Source organism: Amblyomma americanum, chromosome 1 (assembly GCF_052857255.1).
Source record: "Amblyomma americanum isolate KBUSLIRL-KWMA chromosome 1, ASM5285725v1, whole genome shotgun sequence".
In the NCBI taxonomy this organism is placed as follows: Eukaryota; Metazoa; Arthropoda; class Arachnida; order Ixodida; family Ixodidae; genus Amblyomma; species Amblyomma americanum.
The window spans coordinates 296,256,725-296,282,919 of NC_135497.1; the positions used below are offsets into that span (position 1 = coordinate 296,256,725).

Consider the following 26,195-nt stretch of genomic DNA (forward strand, 5'->3'; position numbering starts at 1 on the left):
AAATAAATGCTGCGCAATACTAGAGCGGTCAACTACTTTCTGGTGGCGGACACTATTTCTAGGTCACCACTTTTCACTACGTTCAATTGCTACCGCGCTCACTTATCACGGTTTCCATTATCGGGATACATAAAAATAGAAGTAGAAAAATTCTCGGTAAAAATTTAGCGTTTCCAACAAGTCCGTTGCAGAATCTACCACCTTGGTCACTAAGTTTTCTGCTGACCCCAAAAAAATTGGTCCTTCAAATTCAGTAGTCCATCCTTTAATCTAGAGTGGCAAATGCATTTCAAGCAGTGTTCCTCAATGGTGTATTGGTACATTTTTAATCTTGGCTAAAGTGGTATCGCAAGTACACTGTTACAAACCAGAAAGCAAGATTCATAGCGATGTGCATGTGACCATGTCACATGCACATCGCTATGAATCTTGCCTTCTGGACCATGTCAAAAAGGCATAGCATTCATGTAAAGGTTAAAAATGGGGCACCTATCTTGGCAGCATGCACAAAAGGCACAGACGAACTAACACAGAGTCTCTTGTAACTTCCTAAAGATGACAGCAAAGTGCAAAGATTTTATTTAATGAAAAACTGCCATACATTCCAAGCTCCAGATGCATGGCAATCAGAGGTGTAGTTCTCTCCATATCCAATATGCTGAGAGCTGCCATGCTCCAAAACTCTCTCAAAATTGAATGTGCAATGATTTGTGCATTGAAAAAAATGTAAATTTCATGGTAAATAATCCTTTCACTCACAGTCCTAATGGCTCTGCCACTCATAGGCTAAATGAACTCTCAGAGATCTTTATGTGAAGCACAATATATGAGCGAGTAGAAATTGCAGTAACTGAAAACTGAGCAGATGACAAAACACTGCAGGTAAAACAAGCACAGATAAGGCTTCCAAAAGATCCCATCTTCTGACAGCATGACTGAAGACGTGAACAAAAGAAAAAATCCAGACAAGACAGCACTAATCTAGCAACAATTTTTGCTAGCCTGATTCCACCAGCCATACACCAAAACATGCTAAAACACTGCTTCTCCATAAAAATATTAAAGTGCTTTTTGACATGCATAGCTTCTCACAGAAAGGCAAGATACCAAAACCACTTTGTTAGCAAAAAATATATCCTATTCTCTATTCCCCTTACCTCTCATTTAAGTTCGAAACAAATATACAAGACAGTCTGCCTGTATCAGAAAACACTAAATTCGCTTGTGGCTTTGCTTACTACACAACATTGCAATGTGAAAACAAATTCCTACATCTGGCAAACTGTCTGCTGCTTAGCATGCAGATCACAACAACCAATTCAGTTTTTCTGAAATTTTGTGTTGTACCGCTGCAACTGATATCCACCTCGTGATGCTGCTTATGTGGCGTGACTGCACCTCCGCTGCACCCACGCAATCCAAATCCATACACGTGTGGTCGATGGGATTAGACTCATGTGTGTACATGTTTATAAGGACAAGCTCATTCTCACCCTTCTAAGCAGCACAGAGATTGTGCATGTAGTGCTCTCTTTTAATGTCAAAGCACCATGTTAGACATCAAAGTCAATGAGTCAAACCTTGCTGAGAGATAATAAAAGCACTTCATATTTACAGGCAAAGCAACACATAGGGAGGTCAAGCTTCTTTTGCTCTGAAGAGAAACCAAAAAGCCTTTATGCACACCTCTTAAAGAAAAAAAAAGTAGGCACAGAAAGCTGAGGCACTCATGCAGGCACACTGCCGACAGAAGTCAGTTACCACAAAAGTTGGCAGTGGAAGAAAACTTGCAGAGATTGATTGCTTAAGCAAATAAGGTTAATTTGTAAGACAGTTGACTTTTTTTTTGTTAGGCTACCTAGACCAGAATTTCAAATTCTGTCTTTCAGTAAGCCTCAATTGCTGGTTCAGTGCTGTCTTGTCCTATTTTTCCATTGCAGCAATGCTTTCAGTAGCACTGTTAGAAGATGGAACATTAACAAGTCTACCTGTCCCGTATTACTTCTGCAGGTAAGGAATGCCATGCATGACTTACAGATCACGATGTACATTCTTCCACGTTTTCCTGATCGTCCTTGCTATCAGATGTTACAGCAGGCAACTGATACTGCAGATCTGTGCAAGCAACTACTGTGTTCCCATGCTGTGCGCTGGACACAAGGTCCTGGGATACATCACTGGTGTCCGCAAGAGTCAGGACGAGGTTTTGACTGCCAACTGCCTGCTGAACACTACGGCCAGGCTGAGGCTGAACAAACGTTTGCTGACCAGAAATCAACAATGGCACCCCCGTTGCTCCAAGTTTCTGCAGCAGGTTCTTCACAGGAGAACACACAACTGATGGGTTGTTGTTTGTAGGCAGGGAAACAGGAATTCCAAGAGTACCAGTGGTGTTGAGGACCATTGCTACCAATGGGTTGTTTTCTTGTTGCAGCACTGTTGTACTGCTGTTCTCCACTGTTGTCAAAATTGTGGTGCCATTCTATAAAAAAACACGATTAAATAATTTAGCTAGCAAACCAACATGACTTGCTCATGCTGAAATCACTGTCCTGTGGCAGTTATGAGGTGACTATGGTTGGTATTGAAGTGTAGCAAGCATCTATTATAGCACATAAACAGTAGCTTTGCCTTCAACATACTAGAAACTGTTCGTTATCCTTTGCTGCAAGCACACAACACTGCAACTTTAACTTAGTTCAAGTAATCCGCAAGCCCACTTGCATGTTTTCCTTCTATAACACATCAGAAATCAAAAATATGGCTCATGATTTGTGTCAAACATTTCAGTTTAACATACAGAAAATGCTCCAGAAAACTAGCAACCTGCCAACATTGCAAAATGAACAACATAACACACAAAAATTTAGCCCTTTTATAAAACTACCAGAGTACTTCCGCTAGTGGTAGCACTGGTGGCCAAACTAGTACGCTGTTCTCCTTCTTTCCTAACAGAAAGATTCTACAATTCAGTGCTTGAACTACCACCTTTTGAAAACAGCGCTATACAATGAATTTTACTCTGGAGCTCATAAATGTGAAGGAAGAATCCACAAATACACTAAACTAAAATGCTCCATTTTGGACTATGACTCTTCATGATGTTCCATTTTATTTCAATTCTACGTGAGAAAGAGAGGCAACAGGAATTCCACAACATGAACTACACACTTGCCTGAAGTTCGTTCAGTGCACTCTGAAAGGCCTCATTACGAGCTTGGGCTATTTGTTGCATAAGTAGTTCAGCGTGTTGATTCTGCATGCCTTTGAGCAATTTCTGGAGAGAGCTGTTCAGTTGTGGTGTCTTGCCTGATAGCAAACCTGCCTGTTGCTTCTTCAACTGCTCAAGTTCAGCATTCTTCTTTTCCAGCTAGAAAAAAGCAAAACACAATTTAAGATCAGTGCATTTTACACAAAAAATGTAAAGCATAGAGAGAAGTTCACTTAACCTTCTGTATATGCACAAACCAAAAGAGGGCTCTTAGCTTCATACTGTGACAAGAGACCAAACAATGTGGCACAAGGATAAATTAAAATGAGCATCTTGAGAACACCTTACGGAGTCAATAGCTGCTTTGTAAAGCAAAGAAGTAGATCACAGTCACATAACTAATATCTTAACTGTCCATTTGTTAAAAAAAATGGCATTCTATGCAGATGAAAATAATCAGCACAAACCTTAATCTGCAAGACTTCCTTAACTACAGGACAGAACCTGCCCAGAAATGAGTATAGTTCATCCATTTTGTGCAAATTAAAGTAGCATATACAGGCCACTGCATGCATTTTTCAGCAAAAAGGATGCATAAATATCATGTGGGCGTGCCTTCACTCTTTGAACATCAATAACCCCAAACTACACGACAGGCTGTGCTGGCCCTGTGGAGCAACACGCACTTCTGTGTTCCCTTTCATAAAGGCTTTTAATGTACAGGTGCAGACATAAGTAAACGGAGCACGCAACCAAAGTGAAAACTGCGTTCAGGGCCACCTAGCTGGGCACTAAGGAAACTGAAATGTATAGCACGCAGAGGCAGGCCCCCTGCAGGTGAGACCCCAACACGGCTCCACATACCTTGCATTCGCCCATCGTTGATGTCGCTCTTTTTGAATAATACTGACGGTTCTGGTGACTCTAAGTGACGGACACCAATGCGCTTCATCCGAAGCAGCTGTTGGCGCCGCTAAAAACCTGTGCACTTTGAACTTTCAGCCGCGTAACGTTTGAGCTGTGACACCCCATGGAATCACCAGGGTCAAAAGCAAAAGTAATGCCGTTAAACAAACCAAAGCCAGCACCAGCACGCTGGGCATTTTGTGCACGCTTGGTTGACATAGCACTGCACAGACCTGGAGGCTACAAAAGTTTGAAACAGCAGGCTTTTAGGTGTGCCAACGTGTCAGCAACAGCTGCTTTGGATGAAGCACCACTAGAATTGTTAGCGCTATCATTCAATAAGCGCTGCATCAACGACGGGCGAATGCAAGGTATGCACAGCCTCTTAAGGTTCCCGTCAGTAGGAGGCGCACCTAGGTGCCCTGTACATTTCAGTTTCCTTAGTTCCCGGCTAGACCGCACTGAACGCTGTTTTGACTTCGGTTGCGTGGTTTATTACATATGTCCAAACCTGTACTTCTTCAGGTGAAACACCTCTATTAAAGCACATTACTGCTCTCAGGCAGTTCCAATATAGAGGCTGATGCCCAACTACACAAATATATGGGACATACAGAGCACATTACTTTTTATTTGTGCTAAAAAATTAGTGTAACAAAGAATGAAAAGTATAAGGAAATGATGCACAAGAATATATAAAAAAACATCACTTCCACAGCTGCAAGCACACTGATTTTGAGGATTCTGATGGCAATGTAATAAAAACTTCCCTTGGAAGAGTTACTGCAGGGTACATATTGGACAAACCTGCAGACAGCTCTTGTATGTGCCCATTGTTCCAACAGCACCATCAGCCATTTCATCAAAGCTGTACATAATAATGATGCTTATTCATTCTTGTAGATCAGTACTTTCCATTTATAGCTTAATTCAGAACGTACCACAAAAAGAACTAACAAAATTAAGACTGCATGCTAATCATTGTTGCAAGGCAGCATGTCCTAATCCATGAGCTAGTGAGGAAGAAAGCAAACACTATCACTAACTGATTGCTGCTTCCTCGATGACAACATCTGCCAATATGTATCCCAGCTTTCCTGCTGCTACATAGCTAAAACATAATAGAGGACCACAGATGACCTGACTAGCACATCCACAAGACGAGACGACCAGTATAACAAGCTACCAAACTGCTGTCTTGTGCTATGAACTTGGTAAATGATGAATGGCACCTAGACACTTTAAGCAATGTCAGTTAAAGCAGCCTTGGCCCTTCTGCCTGCTTAGACCAATAGCCTAGACTGCCTCAGTGAATCTGCATTTAAGGCTCAGATGACTAGTATTAAAACCTTCACTTACTCTTATTATCTCATGACTGCTAGCGTGTTTAACATACTCCCCTGCTTCCATGGGTTGATAAGCTCGTTGGTAATGAAGCATTCTGAAAAAATTTAATGGTTTGCTTTATAGTTTATGGGGGTTTAACGTCCCAAAGCGACTCAGGCTTTGAGGGACTCCGTAGTGAAGGGCTCCTTTAACGTGCACTGACATCGCACAGTATACGGGCCTCTAGAATTTCGCCTCCATCGAAATTCAATTGCTGCGGCCGGGATCGAACCCGCATCTTTCGGGTCAGCAGCCGAGCGCCATAACCACTGAGCCACCGCGGTGGCTTGTCCACTTTGTGCTTTTGCAATTGCTGCATTAGCTTTGAATGCTGCTGCCACACATGAGTGTGTGAAGATTGTTTCTTTTACAGCAGGGTTACAACAATGTTTTATGGCACGAGAAATCAGTTGGTAAAGACTTGAGCATCTTGTCGTGCATTTCATTTGTGGTCAATGTTCCGAGTTTGTCGTATGTCTGACCCACTGCACATTTGTGGCTTTTGCCTCTCACCTACATACTGCGCCCAGGGCTCGACACTCCACCTCTGCTACATCCACCTGACCCACCTCACATACGGTCCCACTACCATCTGTATAATGATGACAGAGCACCTACTCTTGTTCATCCACTGAACATAGTGTGAAAATGGCATGACAAGCCACATGACAAGACATTGCCTGTGAATCTGTTTTGTCAGCATAAGCTAGGGCCATCAGACAAGGATCTCTGAGACATGCTGCTCAGCATGCTGTGTGGTAACTTCAACAGGAGTTACCAAAGTACAGTCGAATCCCGCTTCAACGAAATTCACGGGACTCGGAAAAAGTTTTGTTCAAGCGGAAGCTTCGTTGTCGTGAAATTGGGCCACAACATTGACAGATTGGACTGGATAGTTCAAGAACAACGTTTATTTTACAAAAAACTGTCAGTTTTGGTCTTGCACCGTTTCGAAATCGGCGTCGTGGTGACTTTCTTGGCACCCCGAAAATCTCGAAATCGCGTAATAAACGCACCCGCTACATTTGCTATGAAAACTAATATTTTTTTCCAAACGAGTTTTAAAGGTGCCCTTGCTTTCGTCGTGCAAGAACGTGTACTTAGACTGCGCTGCCTGGAGGCATTTCAGCGTGGACTATACGTGCGTGCGCCCACATCACTGCACCTTGAGCAACGGTCACATGCACGTCGAAATCAATCCTTTAGACGACGAGATACAAGCACATGTGGGCGCGCAAAAAAAAAAAAATTGGCCAAAATTGTTTGTTGTGGGGGAAAATAATTGCATTGCCTTGTATGGTATGCTGGCGGGGAATCGGAAATACTTCGTTGTGGCAGAAATTTTGCTGTCATGGCATTCGTTGTAGCGGGGTTTACTGTATAATTTATCACTAAGGCAGGTAACTACATAGACGTGGCCTTTTAGCCCTTCCTGGTGATGCAGAATTTTGGGCTGATAGTTTTAGGCACTTTTGTAGACATTTCCTGCATGCTTGCATTGTAAAATTGCGTTCTGAATGTGCAGACGAGATAAATGGCATGCTACCTTGAAACAAGATTTGGTAGCGAGTGCTTGTCTTATTATGAATGCTCTTGCACTCACTTGTATTTCTGCACCAATTTCACTCAGACACCAACATGAATCAATTTGCTCAAATAAATCTGTCACACCACATTCAACACAAAGCATGAGGCATAATGAAGCGCCAGTTTCACAAGTTCTAAAGAGCGGTCAATGTCAGTATCTACTCATAATAGTGTTATCCCTCATGACACATCTACGTTTTTTCACAGGAGACTAAAGAGAACCCCTGCTAACACCCTTGCATTTGGCCTGCACTCATGTAGCTCACATCAATAACCAATGTTAACAATTGGAGTCTCTCACATTCGCAACAATCAAGATTTCAAAAGCCAGACCACGACTGCAGCAGCTATGCAGAGCCTGTTAATGTTCAGACCCCTGTAAATGCCTTAACTTTTCTGGATTTTTGAATACATTAGCATTAGAATGCCCATTATTGCAATAAGTGTCAAGCGCTGGAGTGTGAAGCCTCGGTTGGCAGGAAACAAAGCGGAAAGGGGAAAATCCCCCTCTCCACTTTCAGTAGAGAGAAATTGGGTGAAGGAAAAGAGAGTGGGAGGGAACAGGTGGCGAGAGGGACAATGCAATCGCCAATCATAGTTTAGGGGTAGGGAAAGTGAAGAGGGGGTATAGTGGTCACACTGTGATTGCTGGATTGGATCAGGAGTCTGGAAGGGGGTACGGTGTGTTACACTGCAATTGATGGACTGGATCACACCATCCGCTTGAACTATGGACAGAAAAATGATAAGTGTAACATTAAGAGACTGCAAGCAGGCAGAGTGGGTGAGGGAACAAACATAGGTTAATGACATCCTAGTTGAAATCAAGAAAAAGAAATGAGCCAGGGCAGGGCATGTAATGCAAAGGCACGCTAACAGCTGGTCCTTAAGGGTAACCGAGTGGATTCCAAGAAAAGGCAAGTGTAGAAAGGGGTAGCAGAAAGTTAGGTGAGAGGATGTGATTAAGACGTTTGTGGGGATACGGTGGCCGCAGCTGGCAAAGGACAAGGTTAATTGGAGAAATATGGGAGAGGTCTTTGCCCTGCAGTGGGTGTAGTCAGGCTGATGATGCTTATGATGATGACCCTCTTGCCAGTCTGAACCCATCAGCGGCAGCAAGTGCCTTCTCCGGGGAGAACACTAATGCTAACACATGCTCTGACACATGAACCACATTGATCGCCTATGAATTATGTAGCAATCTCTACCTTTCACAATGTCATTTCACCTCGAAATTTGGCAATAAATTGCAGGCATTAAATACTGTGAAACGGTGTAATCAAAATTGACCACCAAATTACCATCTGCTGCAGATGTCAGCCACAAACATAGCTCCTTAAATGATCCAACTGAACACAACTACTGCAGCTAAATGAGCTTAATTTTAACATCATGCTCAAGACAGCCACACTGAATCATTTTGTGCCCTAATATAGCACAGGTGCAAGAGGACATCAAGAGGGAACAGAATACAGCCAATGTTAGAATGAACTTACGACCGAGCCAGTGCAAAGAATCCTGCTCATATAGCAAACAATCTCAGTGCAATCTAACCAGATCTTCCAACTCAGATCGCAAGTAATTAAAAGGAGACATGGGTCTTGAAATGGTTAAAAAATGTGAAAATTTTGATTTTTCAAAAATAGCATATTCGGGCTCAATATAGTCTTAAGCACCTACCTACAAAGTAGTATGGTCTAATTCAACCTCCAGCTACTAAAAAAATGATATATTTGACGCCTCCGAAATGCTGAAATGGTGATTTCGGAGCAAAATGTGGCAGAAATTGGCGCCTGTCGCTTCCCGCAACTGCGTCCCCGATGGCTGCTATCTCAGTCTTGTTCGAAAGCTGGCGCTCTTCCTTAAATCCTGTTATTACTCACTACTGCAAAATCTTCTTGGAACGTCTGCATTCCGTTGTTTTCCAAGACTTTTACAGCAACCTCCGAATGGCTGGCACGCACATTACAAATGCAATTTTTGAATAGCCTTAATACTGAATTCACAATAAACTAAGCAATAGAGCTGTGCTACTTTTTTATAGCCGAGTCAAACATATCAAAAATGTTGAAATGTGGGCCAGTTGGTTCATAGTAACTTGAAAAAAACCAGCTGAAAGGGTCCTGCACATTGACGGCCCTCAATGTGCAGGACCCTTTCAGCGTGGCCAGCTCGGCAGCGGTTGTTGATGCTCTTTATAGTGGTATTCCTGGTGCCAACATGGCTTTTTCAGTTGACATTGAGGACCTTTTCTACAGCATTCCCCATGATGAACTCTTTGTGGCAGTGCGTGAACTTATTGATCATTGCAGTACTGTGAACTTTCAGAACGCATGTGGCATGTCAGTTGATACCTTTTTGGAGTTATCTTTTTACCTGTCATCAACCGTTGTTGAATTCAAAGGCTCCTTGTTCCTTCAGAAATATATATTGGCTCTAGCATTGCTCCAGTGCTTTCTCAGATATATTTAGCAAAATTTGACAGAACACTTCAGGAACTACTTCAGGACAAGCGTGTGCGCAATGTTTTTCGGTACGTGAATGATTTTTTAGTACCTTTAGAGCTTTTACCTAATGACACTGCCTACAGCAGTAGACGATGTTTTGAGTGCTGTTAAAGCTTCTTCACGTGCCCTTAATTTCACTCATGAACTCCCTAACAATCATTCTATCAGGTTCCTAGAACTGCAAATAACCTTCTTTGACGATGGTCATTTATGCTGGATGTTTTTACCTAGAAGCAAGAACGCTCTGCTACCGTTCGGTTCTGCGCACTCTAAGATTGTAAAGAGAGGGATTGCGATGAATTGTTTCCGCAATGCACAGGAAAAAAGCTGTCACCACGCTATCAAAAGGAGCTCTGATAATCAGTTCCAACGCTTGGAAGCCACGGGGTTCCCTAAGCATCTTTTGAAAGCAGTGGCTGAATCGCTGCTTCAGAAGCTCAAGAAAGAACGGACGAAGCGGGCTGATGGTGGAGCAACTGAACGCAAGAAACTTGAGGTCATCTGTACATGCATAAAGTGAGCCACAGCATCAAAAAAGTTGCGGATAAGCAGGGAGTGAGTGTGGTGTTTTCTGCCCCTTGCAAGCTTTCGGGTCTGTGCACGTGCATTTCTCGAGGCAGGGAAAGGAACCACGTTTGCACAACGCAGCACGAGAACCGCTTCACGGCGTGTGTCGCTCAGGTCGTGTACAAGTTCCCCCTCCCATGCGAAAGAGTACACATAGGCGGAACAGGTCGATGTATTAATGATCGGCTGCGTGAGCACCACTCCTTCCTGGGGTCTGATGACGGTGCCAACTTGCCTCGCCATTGCAATGAATGTGGGTGTTATCCACTGTTCAGCAACGTAATGATTCTTGGTAGAGGCAAGGGAAAGCAAGAGCGAGAAATCTTGGAAGCATACCATATCAGTTTGTCAGGCCAAGATTGCATTAGCACAACCTCGGTGCGCTGACTCGAGAAGGAATTCACTTTTTTAGGCCGGTCACGGTAGATGTGTATCTTGTGTGCCCTATGCGCTGTGAGTTGTGATGCGGCTGTTGCTCTGCTGGCCTTGCTGGGACTATGTTTTGTCTTATAAGTCTCAGTTGACAATCCAGTCCTTGTGGCGTGAACACTCCTTCTCTTGTCCCTTGTCTTTTGTGACTGTTTTTTCTCAAAAAAAAAAACATCAAATTTTGCTAACAATAATGTCACTTAATTATAATTGATAATTATGGTTTTTTGACATAACTGAACTTTTTTATATGATATCTAAATAACATTATAGATAGCATAGCTTCACATGGCAGGTCTTGACTGCAGCTCCATTTCAATCATAACCGAAAATATTGAGAAAAAATGTCTTAGCAGCCCGTAAGAAATTACCTAATCAGGATTCAATTATTTTCTGATAATACAAGAACTAATAGAGATATACTGAAATTATTTATACTTCAGAACGCTGGAGAAGGACACACATACATACACACAATTTGATTGCAATATCTCGAATAATAAAAATTTTCACTTTTAAAACCAATGTCTCCCCTTAAAACAGGGCATGCTTTGACGGGAAATGTGTAAATCCACCAACAAGGCCTTTCACATAACCACCAATGATCCTCGTTTTTCTGCCATAAGCTTAGATGTTATTAATAATGAATACATGCTCAAAAAGTAAGAACCTATTAATGTGTGTTTTAGCAAATGGAGACCAATTCTAAACAAAAGCATGCCACTTGTACATGAAAAATTAACTTCTATGACAATGTAAACTGTGCACGGGACCAGGTTTTCACAAATTCCAGTAGCGAAAATCCTGAAAATGAGATCTTCCTGAAAATTAGGTTGTTTACAGTATTTGTTTTTTCTCTTTCCAAATGTTCATTTGTATAATACATCAAACTGCTTCTTTTTTACAATTATGCCATTAAAAATCAGTGACCTGGAACAATCAATGCTAGCCTGCAAGCCTTGTTTTGCTTGCTAGTACATCATGAACCACAGCGTAGTCTGGGGGTTGAGAAACAGTGCAGGAACACGATTGTCAGCTTTTCGCAACGTTAACAGTAGCACTGGAAAACTCAACCATTAATTGCACTTCTGCTAATACTGAAAGGACTACAAAAGCAAAAAAAAAAAAAAACTGATCATTACCTGGCGACGTAAGGAGAGAATTTCTAGCTGCATTGCATTCTCAGAATGTGTATGCCTTGCTTTCTGATTGTCCATTTGCTGCTTAAATTCAGTTAGCAGCTTTTGAAGAAAGATGTTTTTCTCTGCAAGGTCTTCCTGAAAAGGCAAAGCATATGTTTAGCCTATACAAAGCAGAAAGAACAGATGCAATGGCAGTGGCTTACTTCACGGGTCTTTAGCATGCAGCCTGGATCAGATGACAGTGACCTAGTGTCCTCCTCCTGGATGATCATGACTGTAGTTGGTGTTTCAGAGGTGCTTGGGGAGGCTGGATTTTCAGCAGATGACTCTTCAGTCATATCAACAGTTACAGCTGAAAACAAGAGCAGAAATAATTTAAAAGTAAGTAGAATTACCTTATATAAATACGTTGTAGCTGATTATACAGAGGTATTAACTTTTGCACACTACATCACATGATGATCCATCTCAAATGAAAAAAGCATAGTGGCTCCGCAGCAACGATATAGTCTGCTGATTGTGAAAGTGCAATAAACTCAATTACTGAATATGGTCTCTTCATTGAATGGAATAACTGGACTTCACAATTATCTCTGCACTTTGTCACAGAAACATGGGTATTTGACCAAGCAATTCACAATTAACAGACGGAGTTTCCTCCTAGTGTCATACACATAAAATCATGACGAATGTTACACACTAGGATAACGAGTCAGTAACAGGAAGCAGAAACAGGCCACTATGTCACTCAGAAATTCAGTGCAGTGAGGGTGTTCTAGTTACCCTAAAGCAGCGGTGAAAGCAATAGCTCGTGCTAATTTTACACTGCCTGAGAAATACCGCCGCCACAGAGGAATTTTCAATCCCGATCTAGTCAGCTAGTATCGAACCCAATGGAGATCAGACATTCCTATACAGCCGATTTCAATTGTGACCGAGTCCAATCCTGCTCAACACCAAGCTGGTTCGTATACACATAAAATCATGACGAATGTCACACACTAGGACAACGAGTCAGTAACAGGAAGCAGAAACAGGCCACTATGTAACTCAGAAATTCAGTGCAGTGAGGGTGTCCTAGTCACCCTTGAGCAGCAGTGAAAGCAATAGCTCGTGCTAATTGCACTGCCTGAGTAATACCGCCGCCACACAGGCATTTTCAATCCCGATCTAGTCGGCTAGTATCGAACCCAATGGAGATCAGACATTCCTATACGGCAGATTTCAATTTTGACCGAGTCCAATCCTGCTCAACACCAAGCTGGCTCCTGCAGCACGACTGAGATTTTTCACACGGGCTGAGGAGCCACCACTGTTACCCCATACTCAGAACACATATAAATACGTACCAGCGAATAAGTGCCCAAACAGTTTGCAGTAGTATGTAGATACCATGCCAATAGTAAGTTAGCTAAACATTTTTTTGTGGCCATTTACTTCACAACACACTCATTTGCTTCCTACAGATTATGCAACTAAGAGTGCATGCTGCACTAGCTGGCAGGCTTACTCATCGAAAAGTATCAAGTGTAAATGCGTGGAAGCATTGCATGCCGAGCATGCTCGCAGCTTCAGTCAAGACCACAATGAATCATAATCCTAAGTTCCCACATGCCATCAGTACAAGGCTGCTCTTGACCATTGCCTAAGGTACGTACATTTGATAGGACTGCTATATTTTTGCCACAGGCTTTCCTTTGTGCATGGCAATACTATCCCACCAGCGAGGCCAAATTTCATATCAGCATGGGAATCGTACAGAACACGAGGTCCTTTAACAAGCTTGCTCTGCCACAGTAATATGGAGTCAGCTCCCCAAGAGATGAAAGTTTGATGATGATGATGATGAATTTTTATGGCGCAAGGGCATCTGTGGCCAAAGAGTGCCATGGCACAAGGTTGTTTACTTCTACTCAAGGTGGGGTCAAAGACCCATTTCCCAAGCATTTCACCCTAAAGAAGCCGAGCACCAGACCAGGGGAAAGCTTGTACCCATTGTATCATTAGTGGGTACCCGGTGGCACTGGGGATCGAACCCTGCACCTCCCGCATGCGAGGCGGATGCTCAATCGACTAGGCCACCGCTGCGGTCGACGAAAGTTTGAAATGGTGAGCCTGAAGCAAATGCAGTGGGAGCATCAGGCAGCAAGAACATGCATTTTGACATGGAGAAGTCACAGAGTCCGCAGAACAAAGAGTGGTCTACAAATCTACAAATGCTACAAATGATCTACAAGTGATCTACAAATACTTCTAGGTTGCGCCTCAGCATCAGGATGGGAAGGAAGAAGTTAAGGTGCTACAGTAACACTACAGAGACCTCTTTCACTTTTCGTTTTTTTTTGTACCTTTTGCTCTACAAATAATACTTCAGTATAATAAGCCGCTTACAACCAAAAATGATGCTCTAAGCATTGTTATTTTTCATAGCTGATGAACAAGGTTTAGTGAGTCAACTTGAATACGCATCTGCAGTGCGAAAAGAATTAGTCTGTAAACGATCGCCCTTTACATTTATTTGTTTGTTTCCATGAATGTCATCCCTTGTTACCGAGCATCCTTTTCGTGACTGTGTGTCTGTTTCTGTGGGCTGCCTTCCCTCTGTTTTACAACCAGAGTGACAGGTCGGGTGACGGGCTTTTTTGGCCCCGCAGCCAGGTGTCCAATGTCGATGGATGGCCGAAGCGAGGACCCAGGAACCCTTAGGCGTTCCCTGAAAGGGAAACTTGTGCATGTGTGTGCACCTCTATGCGTGCTTCTTGTGTGCTTCCAGTGCTTTGAAGTGTGCACCTGTCAAAGGAAAGCTAAAACAGCACAGTGTGCATGGGAGAGCAACAAGAAGAAGCAGTGTGCATGCGGAGCTAAACTGTGCGGGTGCGCAACTGAAGTGGGAGAGTTTGTCAGCTTGAATTTTTAGTCTGTAAATAGGCTTTCTTTGTAAACATAGACTTTTGTGTTCTTCCAAGTGTGTGTTTAATTGTCTGCTAATCTGCGAGTTTCTAACAAGTCGTGTCTGTGATTGCTGAACAAGACTACTACAGGCATGCGTTGTGAACCATGATTCACATGTGCTCTCTCCTTTGATGGGGACCATTGTGCTGTAGCCCAAGAGCCCCGGGCACCTCCCAAACACATATTCCCTTAGCTGTCACTGCCGCGCTGTCCCCCTCCTCCCTACCTGCGCTGCTCCCAGTCACAGCAGGCACAAATTGAACAGCACAGGCAAACTTACATTTTCTCAAAGCCACCTTTAAAAAATACATTTTGCAAATGCAAACAGCTTGACTGAGAGACAGTTTAATTGTACCAGTTTAGAAATTCGCAATAGCCGTCATGCATCAAAATCCAGCACTCTGATTGGACAGCAACTCCGAGGTTAGCTGCCTGTCACATCACTTATGGCAAACCAATGATATGGCCAATGGCCAACCATTAATACCATTGAGAAGTCGCTAATAGCTGAATTCCCTGCTCATAGATGATGCCACCAAATAATAACCTCAGCAATCTGGACACACGTCACACCTCGATTTTGCTTGAGCTTCGTAACTGGCAGGATTGAACTCTGGAACTGAGATAGCATATGGCAGCAATGATCCGATACCAATTTCATAGCTACAGCTTGCATCTGAACTTTTGTGCCCCTCATAATTTCTTGAATCATGACACTTCATAATAATACAGTCAATGTCATTACCACTAAGACCGCACACACAGCAAAATTTTTCAGAGTAGTAGCACACTAAATTGCTTTGAAATTGTTATTTACAGCGCAGATATAGGAACAATGCTTTTGCTACTGCACTCCCCAGCTGGCCATGGCATCAGTATGTGAATGGGCACAAAGAACAGGAGAATTATTAATACGCACCCTACTTAAGATGCCACCGCCTTTCCATAAGCTGGAGATGAGTTCACACCAATGACAAGAAGCCCACACACTGCACTGTGTGCAAGATAATTGCAGTTTTCCAGAAGTGCCAAATGAGTTTTCCTTTTTGCCACTGTGCTATGCACTTTGGAACTAATTAATCTGTAACAGTGTTCCTTGCAAATGTGCATCCTGTAATTACCTCAGCTTTTAGCTGGACCTGTCTCATGACTCTATCACCCATTTCGAAGTTTAGTCAAGTATCTGTTAAGCCAAATACGAATTGGCTCTGATCAGACTACGCATGCATCATACGAACCACTGGAAACATATGAATCAGACAAGCGCCTACAGTACCTAAATAGCCCCACATAAGGGCAAAAGATATATCCCTTTTAGGTACTGCACATACAGGTGCGGCCAAAATATTACCGAGAACACTTCGGCATTTCAAAATTTCTCATGCAATCCGTGCACAAAATATGATGGTTTCTTGAACTCATGTTCCAGTGTAACAGTGGCATGTCCTAACATAAATGTAAAGTACTCCTAATTTTCGTTAGACAAGGTAGGCGTGACAAAAGTTTGATCGCCAAAGCGTGCTCCATAATACTAGGGCCAGGACTGCATTTCTACATGTGTCCTGAATAATATCAAATACCCATATATAGAAGGCGTAACGTCCAGAAATTCAGTCGCTAAAATAAAGCGCCAAAATGTACAAGGTCATCTGTAGAACCATTTCAAGCCAGGCATGCAAAATGAATGAAAAATATCTTCTTAAGATGGACACTGCTACGTTTTAGTAGCTCTGGTACAGTTGCAGTCAGTGAATTTTTTGTTTTGTTTTGCAAAGGTCAGTGCTTTAAAATGCTTAAAATGTTTGCTTGTTGGGGATTAACATCCCAAAGTGACTCAATCTATGAGGGACACCGTAGTGGGGGCTCCGGATAATTTCGACCACCTGGGGTTCTTTAACGTGCACTGACATCGCACAGTACACGGGCCTCTAGAATTTCGCCTCCGTCGAAATTCGATTGCTGCAGCCGGGATCGAACCCGCGTACTTCGGGTCAGCAGCCGAGCGCCATAACCAATGAGGCACCGTGGCGGCTAAAATACTTAAAATGTGGTGATTTGTTTACATTACGAGTTCTTTTGACAAGAATGAGTCAAAAGCAGTATGATTGAGACCCCAAAACCAAGTGCTGAGTCATGATGAGCAGATATAAGGTCTCAACAGAAAATTCTTCATTAGGCACCTGGAAGGATGAAAAATATTCTAAGCCATCTTGGCATGCTCAATAAAATGTCAAAATTTAACGTTTTTCCCAATTTGGGTAATAATTTGCACCAAAAGGGGATATGAATCGTACTCATTTCTAAGAACAACCCACCCCTAGCTCCAGCAGCTATGATTACTATTCACTGTCATGAAAAAATTAAGCAAAGCAGGCAAGCAAAGCTCCGTACGAGAAAAATGCTGACCACCTGCATGACAACTTTAGAATGGCATCCCAGCCCTGCATCACAACAGTTACACTTCCACAGCTACTAGCATAGTTAAAATAACAGAGTATAAAAACAGTAAATTCGTCCATTCTGTAGCACACTGCAGCATCTCGCCACGTAGAGGTACCTACCATAATACTGTGCTCAGGCTTACCGTAGACCATGCTTGCTGAGCAAAGATATGGGCTGCATTTGCACTAAAATAGAACCACAGTGGCACTATTCCTCTGTGGAAAGCAAGCACACATTCTAATGACTGCACTTAGTCAAATACAATTTACTTAGATGATGTATTGAATAGCAAATAGAATATTATGCTGAAAAGTGCTGAAACATATCTAGCTGTGACTCAATCTTACTACACATAACTAAAGGAACAGCCTTTTTAACAAGCGTGCTACTGGCGGTGTTCTGCCTGTCTCATTTTCTGTATCAAAGATGCACTTTGTAAAGAACTAATTCACTGTACTTTCGTCACAAAAAAAAGAAAATCTAACAAGTTCAGAAAAACTACATACACTGTCTTTTTAATCAAAAGAGAAGCTTTCATGTGCAAAAATATGTGAGAATGTGCACAGTGGTTTAGAGAACAAGGCACCTTCTGGATCTATATTACATTGCTCAAAAAATATGCCATCTGCACATTTTATTGCTTTGGGTATGCTGCAAGCACCATCTCAGGGAGGGGACAGAACTCAGAAATTGGCAATCTTTTTGAACTATCCAAAAGGCATTCTAAATGCTCAGAATTCATGGGTCCTTCAAGTGCTGCACCTATAAGTGCAATTGTCGAATGGGTGTTAGCGTACATGAGAAATATTTCAAGCATACAGAGGGACATACATTTATTCTAGTGCTACTTTTTCCACATTGCGATGCCATAATTTTCTGTCCCGTAATATCACCCAAGGGCACCAAGCAATCATCGTGATCAGTTCTGATACACTTACAATAGTGCACATCTTTTATTAGCGCTCATTTTTGTTATTCTCTGATTTTTACATTAACACTTTCTTCAATGACTAGGAAAAGAATTTGGAATTCAGTCAAATTTGTCCCCTCACTGCAAAGATAATATCATTTCACTGTGTTAGCAGGCATAGTAGACACCTTGACAGCAACATGGTCACAATTTGTCACCATAGTTGCTACTGCCGAGAGATGATCACAATGAAATAACTTGGTCTTGAAGAAGGTTGGGAGCAGCACTAAAAATGGCTTCAAGCTATCTGTCAAAGCCTTCTATAGTCGGGTACAACATTAGAAGACAGGAGAGGCCCCGCCCAGATGACCGAAGCGCAGCAGCCAATTGCCTCCGCGACTAAAGAAATAGTCCCGCTCAAAAAATTGTGACTGCTTCTAAAACGCGTATTTCTCTGTATAAATAAGATTTGTGTATCTTGATGAGTGGTTTAGTAAAACTATCAAGATGCAAATGCTTCAGCACATGCCGGATCGCGAGAGAAAAATAACTCCGTGCCTTCTACAACGCTGTGCGTTGTCTGCTACGGAGCGAGATCGACTGCACTGGGCGTGTAATTACAAAACAGACTGGCTCAATAGCATAGGATTCATATGTACTTTTTGTGTGTTTTCACAAGCTTATTTTTTTAATGTGTGAGGCTTATTTTTCAATTGCTACTTGTTTCTTTTTTTTTTTGCGGTTGCGAACCTACAATCTCGTGAGTTCAAGCACGTTCGCGCACGGCCTTCCGTACCTCTTTTCCGCCATGGAGCCCAGCGAGGTGACATCGGAACGCGAGCCTTTGTTGCCGAACGAGCCTTGCGTCGCATCGATGATCACACCACCAAGGAGCCTCGGCAAGAGCAAGAGCGGCCGCATCCTGAACAGCGATTCACGCAACATGATCTTCACTGCTACACGTTTTGGCGTAACAGGGAGCCTGAACGCAGCGTAGAGGAGACGAGCAAGTTTGTCGCTGACATGCTCGGTGTCAGCGAAAGGACTGTGTTCAGGGTGAGGAAGGAAGTTAAAGCTTCGCATTTTTCGGGTGGCAAACTGACGACGCCGTCCCGAAAGCGCCCACGCAATGCGGAGAAGAGAAGACGCAGCGCGAAGTTTGACAGCTTCACGTTGTGCGCGCTGAGGTCATGTGTGCACGATTTCTTTCGCCGCAACGAGATACCGACGGTCGAGAAGATCACTACCAAGTTCTCGGAACGTATGGAACTCCCATCACTAAGGCGGTGGACTGTGCGTCGCCTGCTTGCCGAGATCGGCTTCAAGCACGAAAAGAGAAGCCGCAACTCGCTGCTTATTGACCGGGATGACATCACCGATTGGCGGAATCACTACCTCCGTGACGTGGAGCGCTACCGAGCGGAAGGCCGAAAGATCTTCTACCTGGACGAGACATGGGTGACGGCGGGACACACTCGGTCGTTCGTGTGGACAGACACCGCGGTGCAGAAGCGCGGACGCCTGTTCGCTCGAGCAAATGGCCTAACGACAGGTCTAAAACAACCTTCTGGGAAAGGTCAGCGCCTGATCGTCACGCACATCGGCAGCGAGGATGGCTTCGTCGACGGCTGCTTGGATGTATTCCGAGGCCAAAAGACAGGCGACTACCACGAGGAAATGGACGGCAATCGCTTTGAGGGCTGGTTTAATGGCGTTCTGCAGAAGTTGCCAGCTGGTAGCGTCATTGTTTTAGACAATGCACCTTACCATAGCCGGCGAGAGAGAAATTGTTAACGACGGCCTGGAAGAAGGAGAAGATACAGGAGTGGCTCATAAGCAAGAAGATCACCTACGCTGAAAGGATGATAAAGAAGCAGCTGCTTGAGCTGGTGGCATCTGTGAAGTCACGCTTTCTGAGCTACATTGTAGACAATGCAGCTGTAAGCTCCGGTTGCATTGTACTCAGGCTCCCGCCGTACCACTGCGAATTTAATCCCATTGAGCTTGTTTGGGCCAAGGTCAAAAATGGCATCGCTGCGGATAACAGAGACTTCAAGCTGTCCACGGTCTACGCCATCTTGAGGGAGAAAATCAAGCACGTAGCGGCGGAAGACTGGGCAAAGAGCATTCAGCACATGATGGACTTGGAGGCAAAGTTCAGACTTGACACGTCTGGGAGTGAGCACATTCAACCCATCATCATCCAGCTGGGTGAAGATGACACTGAAGAAAGCGACTCCGACTGCGAGCTATCTGGCATTGAGGCACTCGACGAAGCATAATGGCTTCTTTTAACGAAAGAACAGCCTTTATTAGGGCTACCAAAATTTTTCCCGTTGGTTCGCAACAGACAACCATCCATTCCGTGACCTCTGAAATAAATAAGCAGTTCCATTTATGGCGTATTCCTTATAATAGAAGCTCAATTCTGGTAAGCAACGTCCAGCACACATTGTGCTCGATTTAAGAAGTGGCATAGAAACATGTTTAAATGCTGGTATATCTGAATTGAAACACAACTGTTAACTCTGATTATCTTTGGCGGGCTCAAAATGCTCATTCAGGCAGCCACCATCTAGTTCGACGGGCCCCATGTTGAAATAACAGTAATCAAGGCACGCTTTATAGCTCTGTTAGCAGTCTGCACTGGAAATCGCAGTCATGTCATAGCCAGTGCTGCTGCGATACCAGTAGTCAACACGAAACTGACAGCCACTGTTAGCAGCTTGCACGCCAAAGCACATTCATGTGGTTGCATTGTTTATTTTGGTTATCTGGCTCACACAAGTAATGAGAATAAGAGAATAAATATAAAACATCATTAGCTTATTGAGGCCCAAAATGCTCATTCAGGCAGCCATCGTCGAGTTTGTCGGGCCCCATGTTGAAATAACAGTAGTCAGAGCACGCTTTATGGCTCTGTTAGCAGTATGCACTGAAAAGCGCAGCCTTGTCATAGATAGCCAATTTTTAATTTATTTATCTGACTCTGGCATTAACGCGAATGCAAGCACAATTATTAACATGAATAACTTTGCTAGACTTTTTTTTTTGTCATATTTACGTACCGGAAAAATGCTCAGCAAGGTTGAACATGTTTTAGTGAGTCACTTTGTTCATTACAAGCCGTAGGCAAAATGACGGCCAGATTCAGACAGTGATATTGGTGAGGTAATAAATGGTGAAAGCTGAAAAAGCTCTCACAGCACTGCTTTGCTGGACTCCATTCACTAGAAAACTGCATTTGTAATGATGAAAGCGTCAAGACAGGAAATGATAATCCACTGCACAATGTTATGTGTACCCGCACATGTGACGGGCAGCGAAACAATCTATTTATTAAGACTGAATGCAACAACATCGCAAGATGCTGTTGCACAATATGGCACCCTTTCATGTGCACTCCTGGCGAGCTGCCATATGCACTGATGCATGAACACATTAACAGGGGTAAGAGACGAAGTTATTGCGCAAACCACGTGATGCTTTTAACATTTTGTATCGGTCAATGTTTCTGTCGTCACAGCTGATAGAAGTTTCTTTAGTGCAAGTTGGTTAATCACGTTGCGACAACAGCACAAGAAGCAAGGTCAGAGTAGTAGGAGAAAACACAGCAAGATGGCAGACTGAGGAGGCAAGGTAGACAAGAATGTAAGGATTTAATGACATCGAAGAGGCCAGCCCTGCTATTCACAGGACTTGGTGCTTTGAATGAGACGAGTTAATGAAATTGTAAAGGAAGAGGTGGATGCAGCATGCTTACAAGAACAAACACAAAAATAAAAGGACACAAATAGGAATAATAAACACATACACGCACAGAAGCACTCACATATTCATACACATGCACACAAACGCGAGCGCGAAAACTAAGATCTAAAATGCAAAAAAGGGGAAAATAACAAATATAAACAAACACGCAAGAAAACATGCACACACATTTAATGTAGACGCGAGTAGAGGCATTAGGAGCCAGTTCACAAGCAGCTGTGCCTACTTTGTCGTACTTTTATTTGATGTACATAATGGCTCTGTTGCCTTCACTGTCTTGGAATTGTTTTAGTAGCAACATATCATAACAATCGAAAAGTAGCGCAAAGCTGTGTTGTGGGAAAGCAAGTCGAGCGCTGGCAGCACAACTGATGAGCGATTGTGTCACAGCAGGCATTCTACAGCTGGCGCGTGCAGTGAGTGAAGAATTCTAAGCCATACAGAGACGTGAATTCATGCCAAGCTCCCTTGTAAAGGCACCAGTGTATCGGTCATAATTTTATATTAGTACTAAGGCTGACATTAAGGAAACAAACACTGCTCCCACACGCCTGGCCGTTAATAATCCAATGACATTCGCTCAAGCAGCGCGTGTCAGTCACTGATTGTTAGCACTGGTGGAAAGTGATCAATCGACGGTGCTACACAACAATCGAACGACGCCCTGCTAGACGCTCGGCTATCTTATCATACTGCTGCCAACGATCGATCGTTTGCGCGCTGAGCTGGCAGCAACAAATCTTTGCCTTGGAGGTTGCTTCCGCAAATCTTTTCGGTTGAGGAACTCGTAGGTTGGTTTCAACCGCGCACGCATTTCTCATTTATCCCGAGAATGGTTTTGCTCCATCACTTCGCCACGTCCGACGTGAAACGCAGGGGCACAGTACACTAACACACTCGCCGCTCACAGTAGGTACCAGACTTTGGCAAATTCTCCTCGTCGTAACTTCACTTAGGAGCAAAACAAAACACCATAGAACAAACACGCACGATGTTTGTTTGCAGCAGTGTGCCGCTGCGGGATCCTGTTTCCAGACGAAGCGCAGCGCAGTCACCGAAGTTCGCTGTAACCTTTTTTCGTCGCCTCACGGCTCAGAACAAACGCACGCAGCACAAGTTGTGCATCGTAAGCTTGCAATAATATTTCCGACATGACAGACGCCCACAAACAATTCGAATTCACTCTGACGAACGGAGACGCACACAGCTGACGCGACTCGGCCCAGTTCGAAGCGAGGGCGGCCATGTTAGGCATGTTCTCTGTCGGCGGGGTCACCGGCCGTCCAGCTCATGACGTCACCTGAAGTGCGCGCCTATTGGCGGAGGCTCGTGTGCATCCGCCTTTGAGGGGCAAATGCCGCTGCCTTCTTAAGTTGTACCTGACCATAGTTTTCTTGAATCTATTAACCATCAATGATACATCCCTGCAACGTGCACAGTGAATAAATGACATGTCTAACAAGTGAAGCACTGAACACTGGGAAATTATCTTAGCAGTTGTAAACCACCTCCTACCAGCTGCTGAGTCAGGCAAAGTGACGCATGATATCTCACATTTCACATGGGCATTTTTACAGCAGCAGGCATTAATGGCCCACTTCACTATACTTTCATTGATGCCAAGGCAGAAAAGCTGGCAGCCTTTGCCCCACATGAAAAACTGGAGGTCGACAAAAGCCAAAACCACACATTTGCAACAGGCTATGGGGCCTAGAACTACACCGTATTTAGTGACCAAATGCGTTTTCTGACCTTGTCCCTACGTTATGCATTTGTAATCATTACAAAGCTCTAGCTAGATTGATTTAGAAAACTGTGTAATTCCAACATGTAACCTACGAACGCAGCTATCACCTAAGGTTAACCACTGCCAGTTGTTTGGTAGCAGCTTTTTAGTGCAACAAATCAGCATTAGTTAAGGAAGTATGTCTAAAATTTGTGAAGCATGAATTTTCAGCTGTTTGAAACATCAGCTAGCACCCGCATTTCATTCAGACTTGAATGCTGCCGCCGTAACCACACCAAACCTGTGCCTTTCCTTCATGATGAATGCAGACCACAATCCTGCACTGCCTCATGCGACACTTCACATAAACACCATTGTCCACACCCTTGCAACCCTTCAATGATGACATCATTGTTAAAAACCTTGCCACATGAAAACTTCTTTGTCAAAGCAGTTGACTGCTTCTGAACGTCTCGTGAAGCTGCATGGCTCGAGTTGGCTACTGCCAAATTTGTGCAGAGGTTTAGCTCTTGAGGACAGTCATCTTGCATGCTGACATAGCTAACCTTTGCTTTTTCAACTGCTATTACTGACAGTAACGAACGGAGGCTGCTCATTTGTTCATTCAGAATTTGGTATGTGACTACATAACTTTCATCCACTGTCTACACATCTACTCTCCCAGCAAAGCCACCACATCAGCATGTCAATGCAAAAAGGAATGCAACTGTAATAAAAACACTGCAGACATGACACATCATTGTGCCTCTTGAAGGCTGGTGACCTGCATATAATACCACTGACGCCAAGAGTTTCTCTTTCGGCCAAAGTGCTACGAACTGAGCAGCACTCTCACATTCATGTTCCCACAGCCCTATTTCTACAGCTGTGTTCAATGTTCCTTGTGTGTCATAATTCAGCTTAATTTTTTAATTGTACCTGTGTCGTGACACTCTTGTTTTGCCCCAGTCTACACAGTTGGAATGATCTTTGCAGTGGCCCAAGTTCAACATGCTTACTGCTGCCACAGGTTACTGCTGCCACAGGTGAAAAGTGACTGGGAAGCATAAGAGAGAAAAGTTGACTCACCAACAGCTGTGTTTGAGTCCATATCTGTACTTATATCAGATGCCGATGACATATGGCATTCCGAATGTTCAACTGCGCTGCTGTCTAAACGTGACTGCAGCCCCATGCCTTCATTAACATCCTGAAAAATAATGGTGTTGTTAGGAAATAAGCTGTAGTACAAAGCACGTGGCATGAACTTGTCCACATGTAAGTGCACAAAAATTAGCATGGATATGACCCTGCAAAAAAAAATTGTCTCTATCTCAGATAAGCAATAAAACAAATATAAATCTGGAGAGTAATAGCATAGTATTGCTACTAGAACGAAGCAAGATGGAAATCTGGGTGTATCGGTGAGTGTTCATGGTGTACAAAACAAAGCGGAGTAATACCATGGGCAAGGAACCACACAGGTGAGCAAGGACTCTCAGCTTTTTTTAACGAAATATAACAGACGGGTGTGGTCCACGACGCTTCTAGTATCAATTTGTGTTTCTTCAAAAAAAGTTAGCCGAGAGCCAGCGACCGTCTACGTGCTTACTTGCCACTGTTTTCTTCCGCGCTGTTTTGTACACCATAAAACTGCAGTGATAGCCGTGCCATAATAGAATGCAAAAAAATTGCTCACACCTGCACTATATTAATTTGAAATGTTGTCTGTGGCATCTTAAAATGTGTCTCGAAATGCTTCATTGCTTCGTCACGTCTGCAGAATCCATTCTTGCATTTGTAGCAGTGCCAGTGTGGTCCTCTAAACTTTTTTTCTCCCTTGATGCTTCCTGATATCCTGCATGTTGCAGAGCATCGAAGCATTTTCAAACCTAGAAGAAAAAAAAAGCTTCTGAAAGTTAACGTGTGCGCTACATTCGCAAAGGACATGTGCTTGTGACGTTTTGTTTGCAGTTAGCAGATAAGAGCAGTTACTTAAAATTTTTCTCACCAGCGAAGTAGAGTCCTTTGTCGACATGTTTGACTCTGTAGTGCGCTTTCACAATTCGTGGGTCCTTGAAAACAGAATTCTTGGTGCAGAATGGACAGTGCAAGTGGGGAACTGGCTGCGCCGTGCACTTTTCGTTCGAGCATTCGATAGGTTCGAAAGTGTGTTCTGAACCTCTCATCCGAACGCTGGGATGGGCCTAAAAGAATAGGACAGGACGCGACGTGTTTAACCAGCAGCAATAATTTTTTACACGACATAATTCCCTTCAAAACGCTTTTCATTCATGCTTTGCGCTGGTGCACCGAGGAATGTGAAACTATATTTCGCGGCTATGCGTTGTACACAGGTGAAGAATGAAAGGTTCGAACAGCGAGGAGTAGCACGTATGGCCGAAATGTGGTTCCTGGCCTCATTAAGCCTTCGTCCAGAAATCGGCACCGACGCTACGCGACAAATCCCTTTAAACTCACGATTAGCTTGCCGGTATCCATCCGTTTGTTTTGAGCCAGCTCTCTCCCACGCTTCTTGTACGCGGCTGTTGACACCAGAGACTGCAAACGTAATTACGACTCGATGCACACAGTGTCGTGACGACTCCAAACCCGCCCTAAGGACGTCTTCTTTCTTTGAGCCCAAGAACGGCGTCTA

General features: G+C 43.6%; 1 protein-coding gene across 3 annotated transcripts; it reads right to left on the reverse strand.

The window, feature by feature from the left end:
* Positions 1 to 537: 537 nt before the first annotated feature.
* LOC144115263 (uncharacterized) lies at positions 538 to 26,195 on the reverse strand. Of its 3 annotated transcripts, XM_077649567.1 has the most exons (8): positions 26,018 to 26,194; positions 25,548 to 25,743; positions 25,238 to 25,428; positions 24,626 to 24,746; positions 11,939 to 12,087; positions 11,736 to 11,870; positions 3,176 to 3,370; positions 538 to 2,482 (listed from the first exon to the last, which is right to left on the reverse strand). In XM_077649567.1, exons 1-8 carry the CDS (start codon positions 26,036 to 26,038, stop codon positions 2,039 to 2,041), a joined length of 1,452 nt encoding a protein of 483 aa, XP_077505693.1. In that variant the 5' UTR covers positions 26,039 to 26,194; the 3' UTR covers positions 538 to 2,038. The 3 variants fall into 3 exon arrangements, with proteins under 3 accessions (XP_077505693.1, XP_077505694.1, XP_077505695.1); XM_077649568.1 differs by lacking the exon at positions 11,736 to 11,870 and having other exon boundaries at positions 26,018 to 26,195; XM_077649569.1 differs by lacking the exon at positions 25,238 to 25,428 and having other exon boundaries at positions 26,018 to 26,190.

Bases quoted from the DNA above. Each gene is read 5' to 3' on its own strand.
- LOC144115263 (XM_077649567.1), bottom strand. From the start codon at position 26,038: ATGGATACCGGCAAGCTAATC. The intron at 25,429-25,547 runs GTGAGAAAAATT...TTTTTCTTCTAG, and splicing joins CAAAGGACTCTACTTCGCTG to GTTTGAAAATGCTTCGATGC. The intron at 12,088-24,625 runs GTGAGTCAACTT...TCTTGTTTTCAG, and splicing joins GGACTCAAACACAGCTGTTG to CTGTAACTGTTGATATGACT.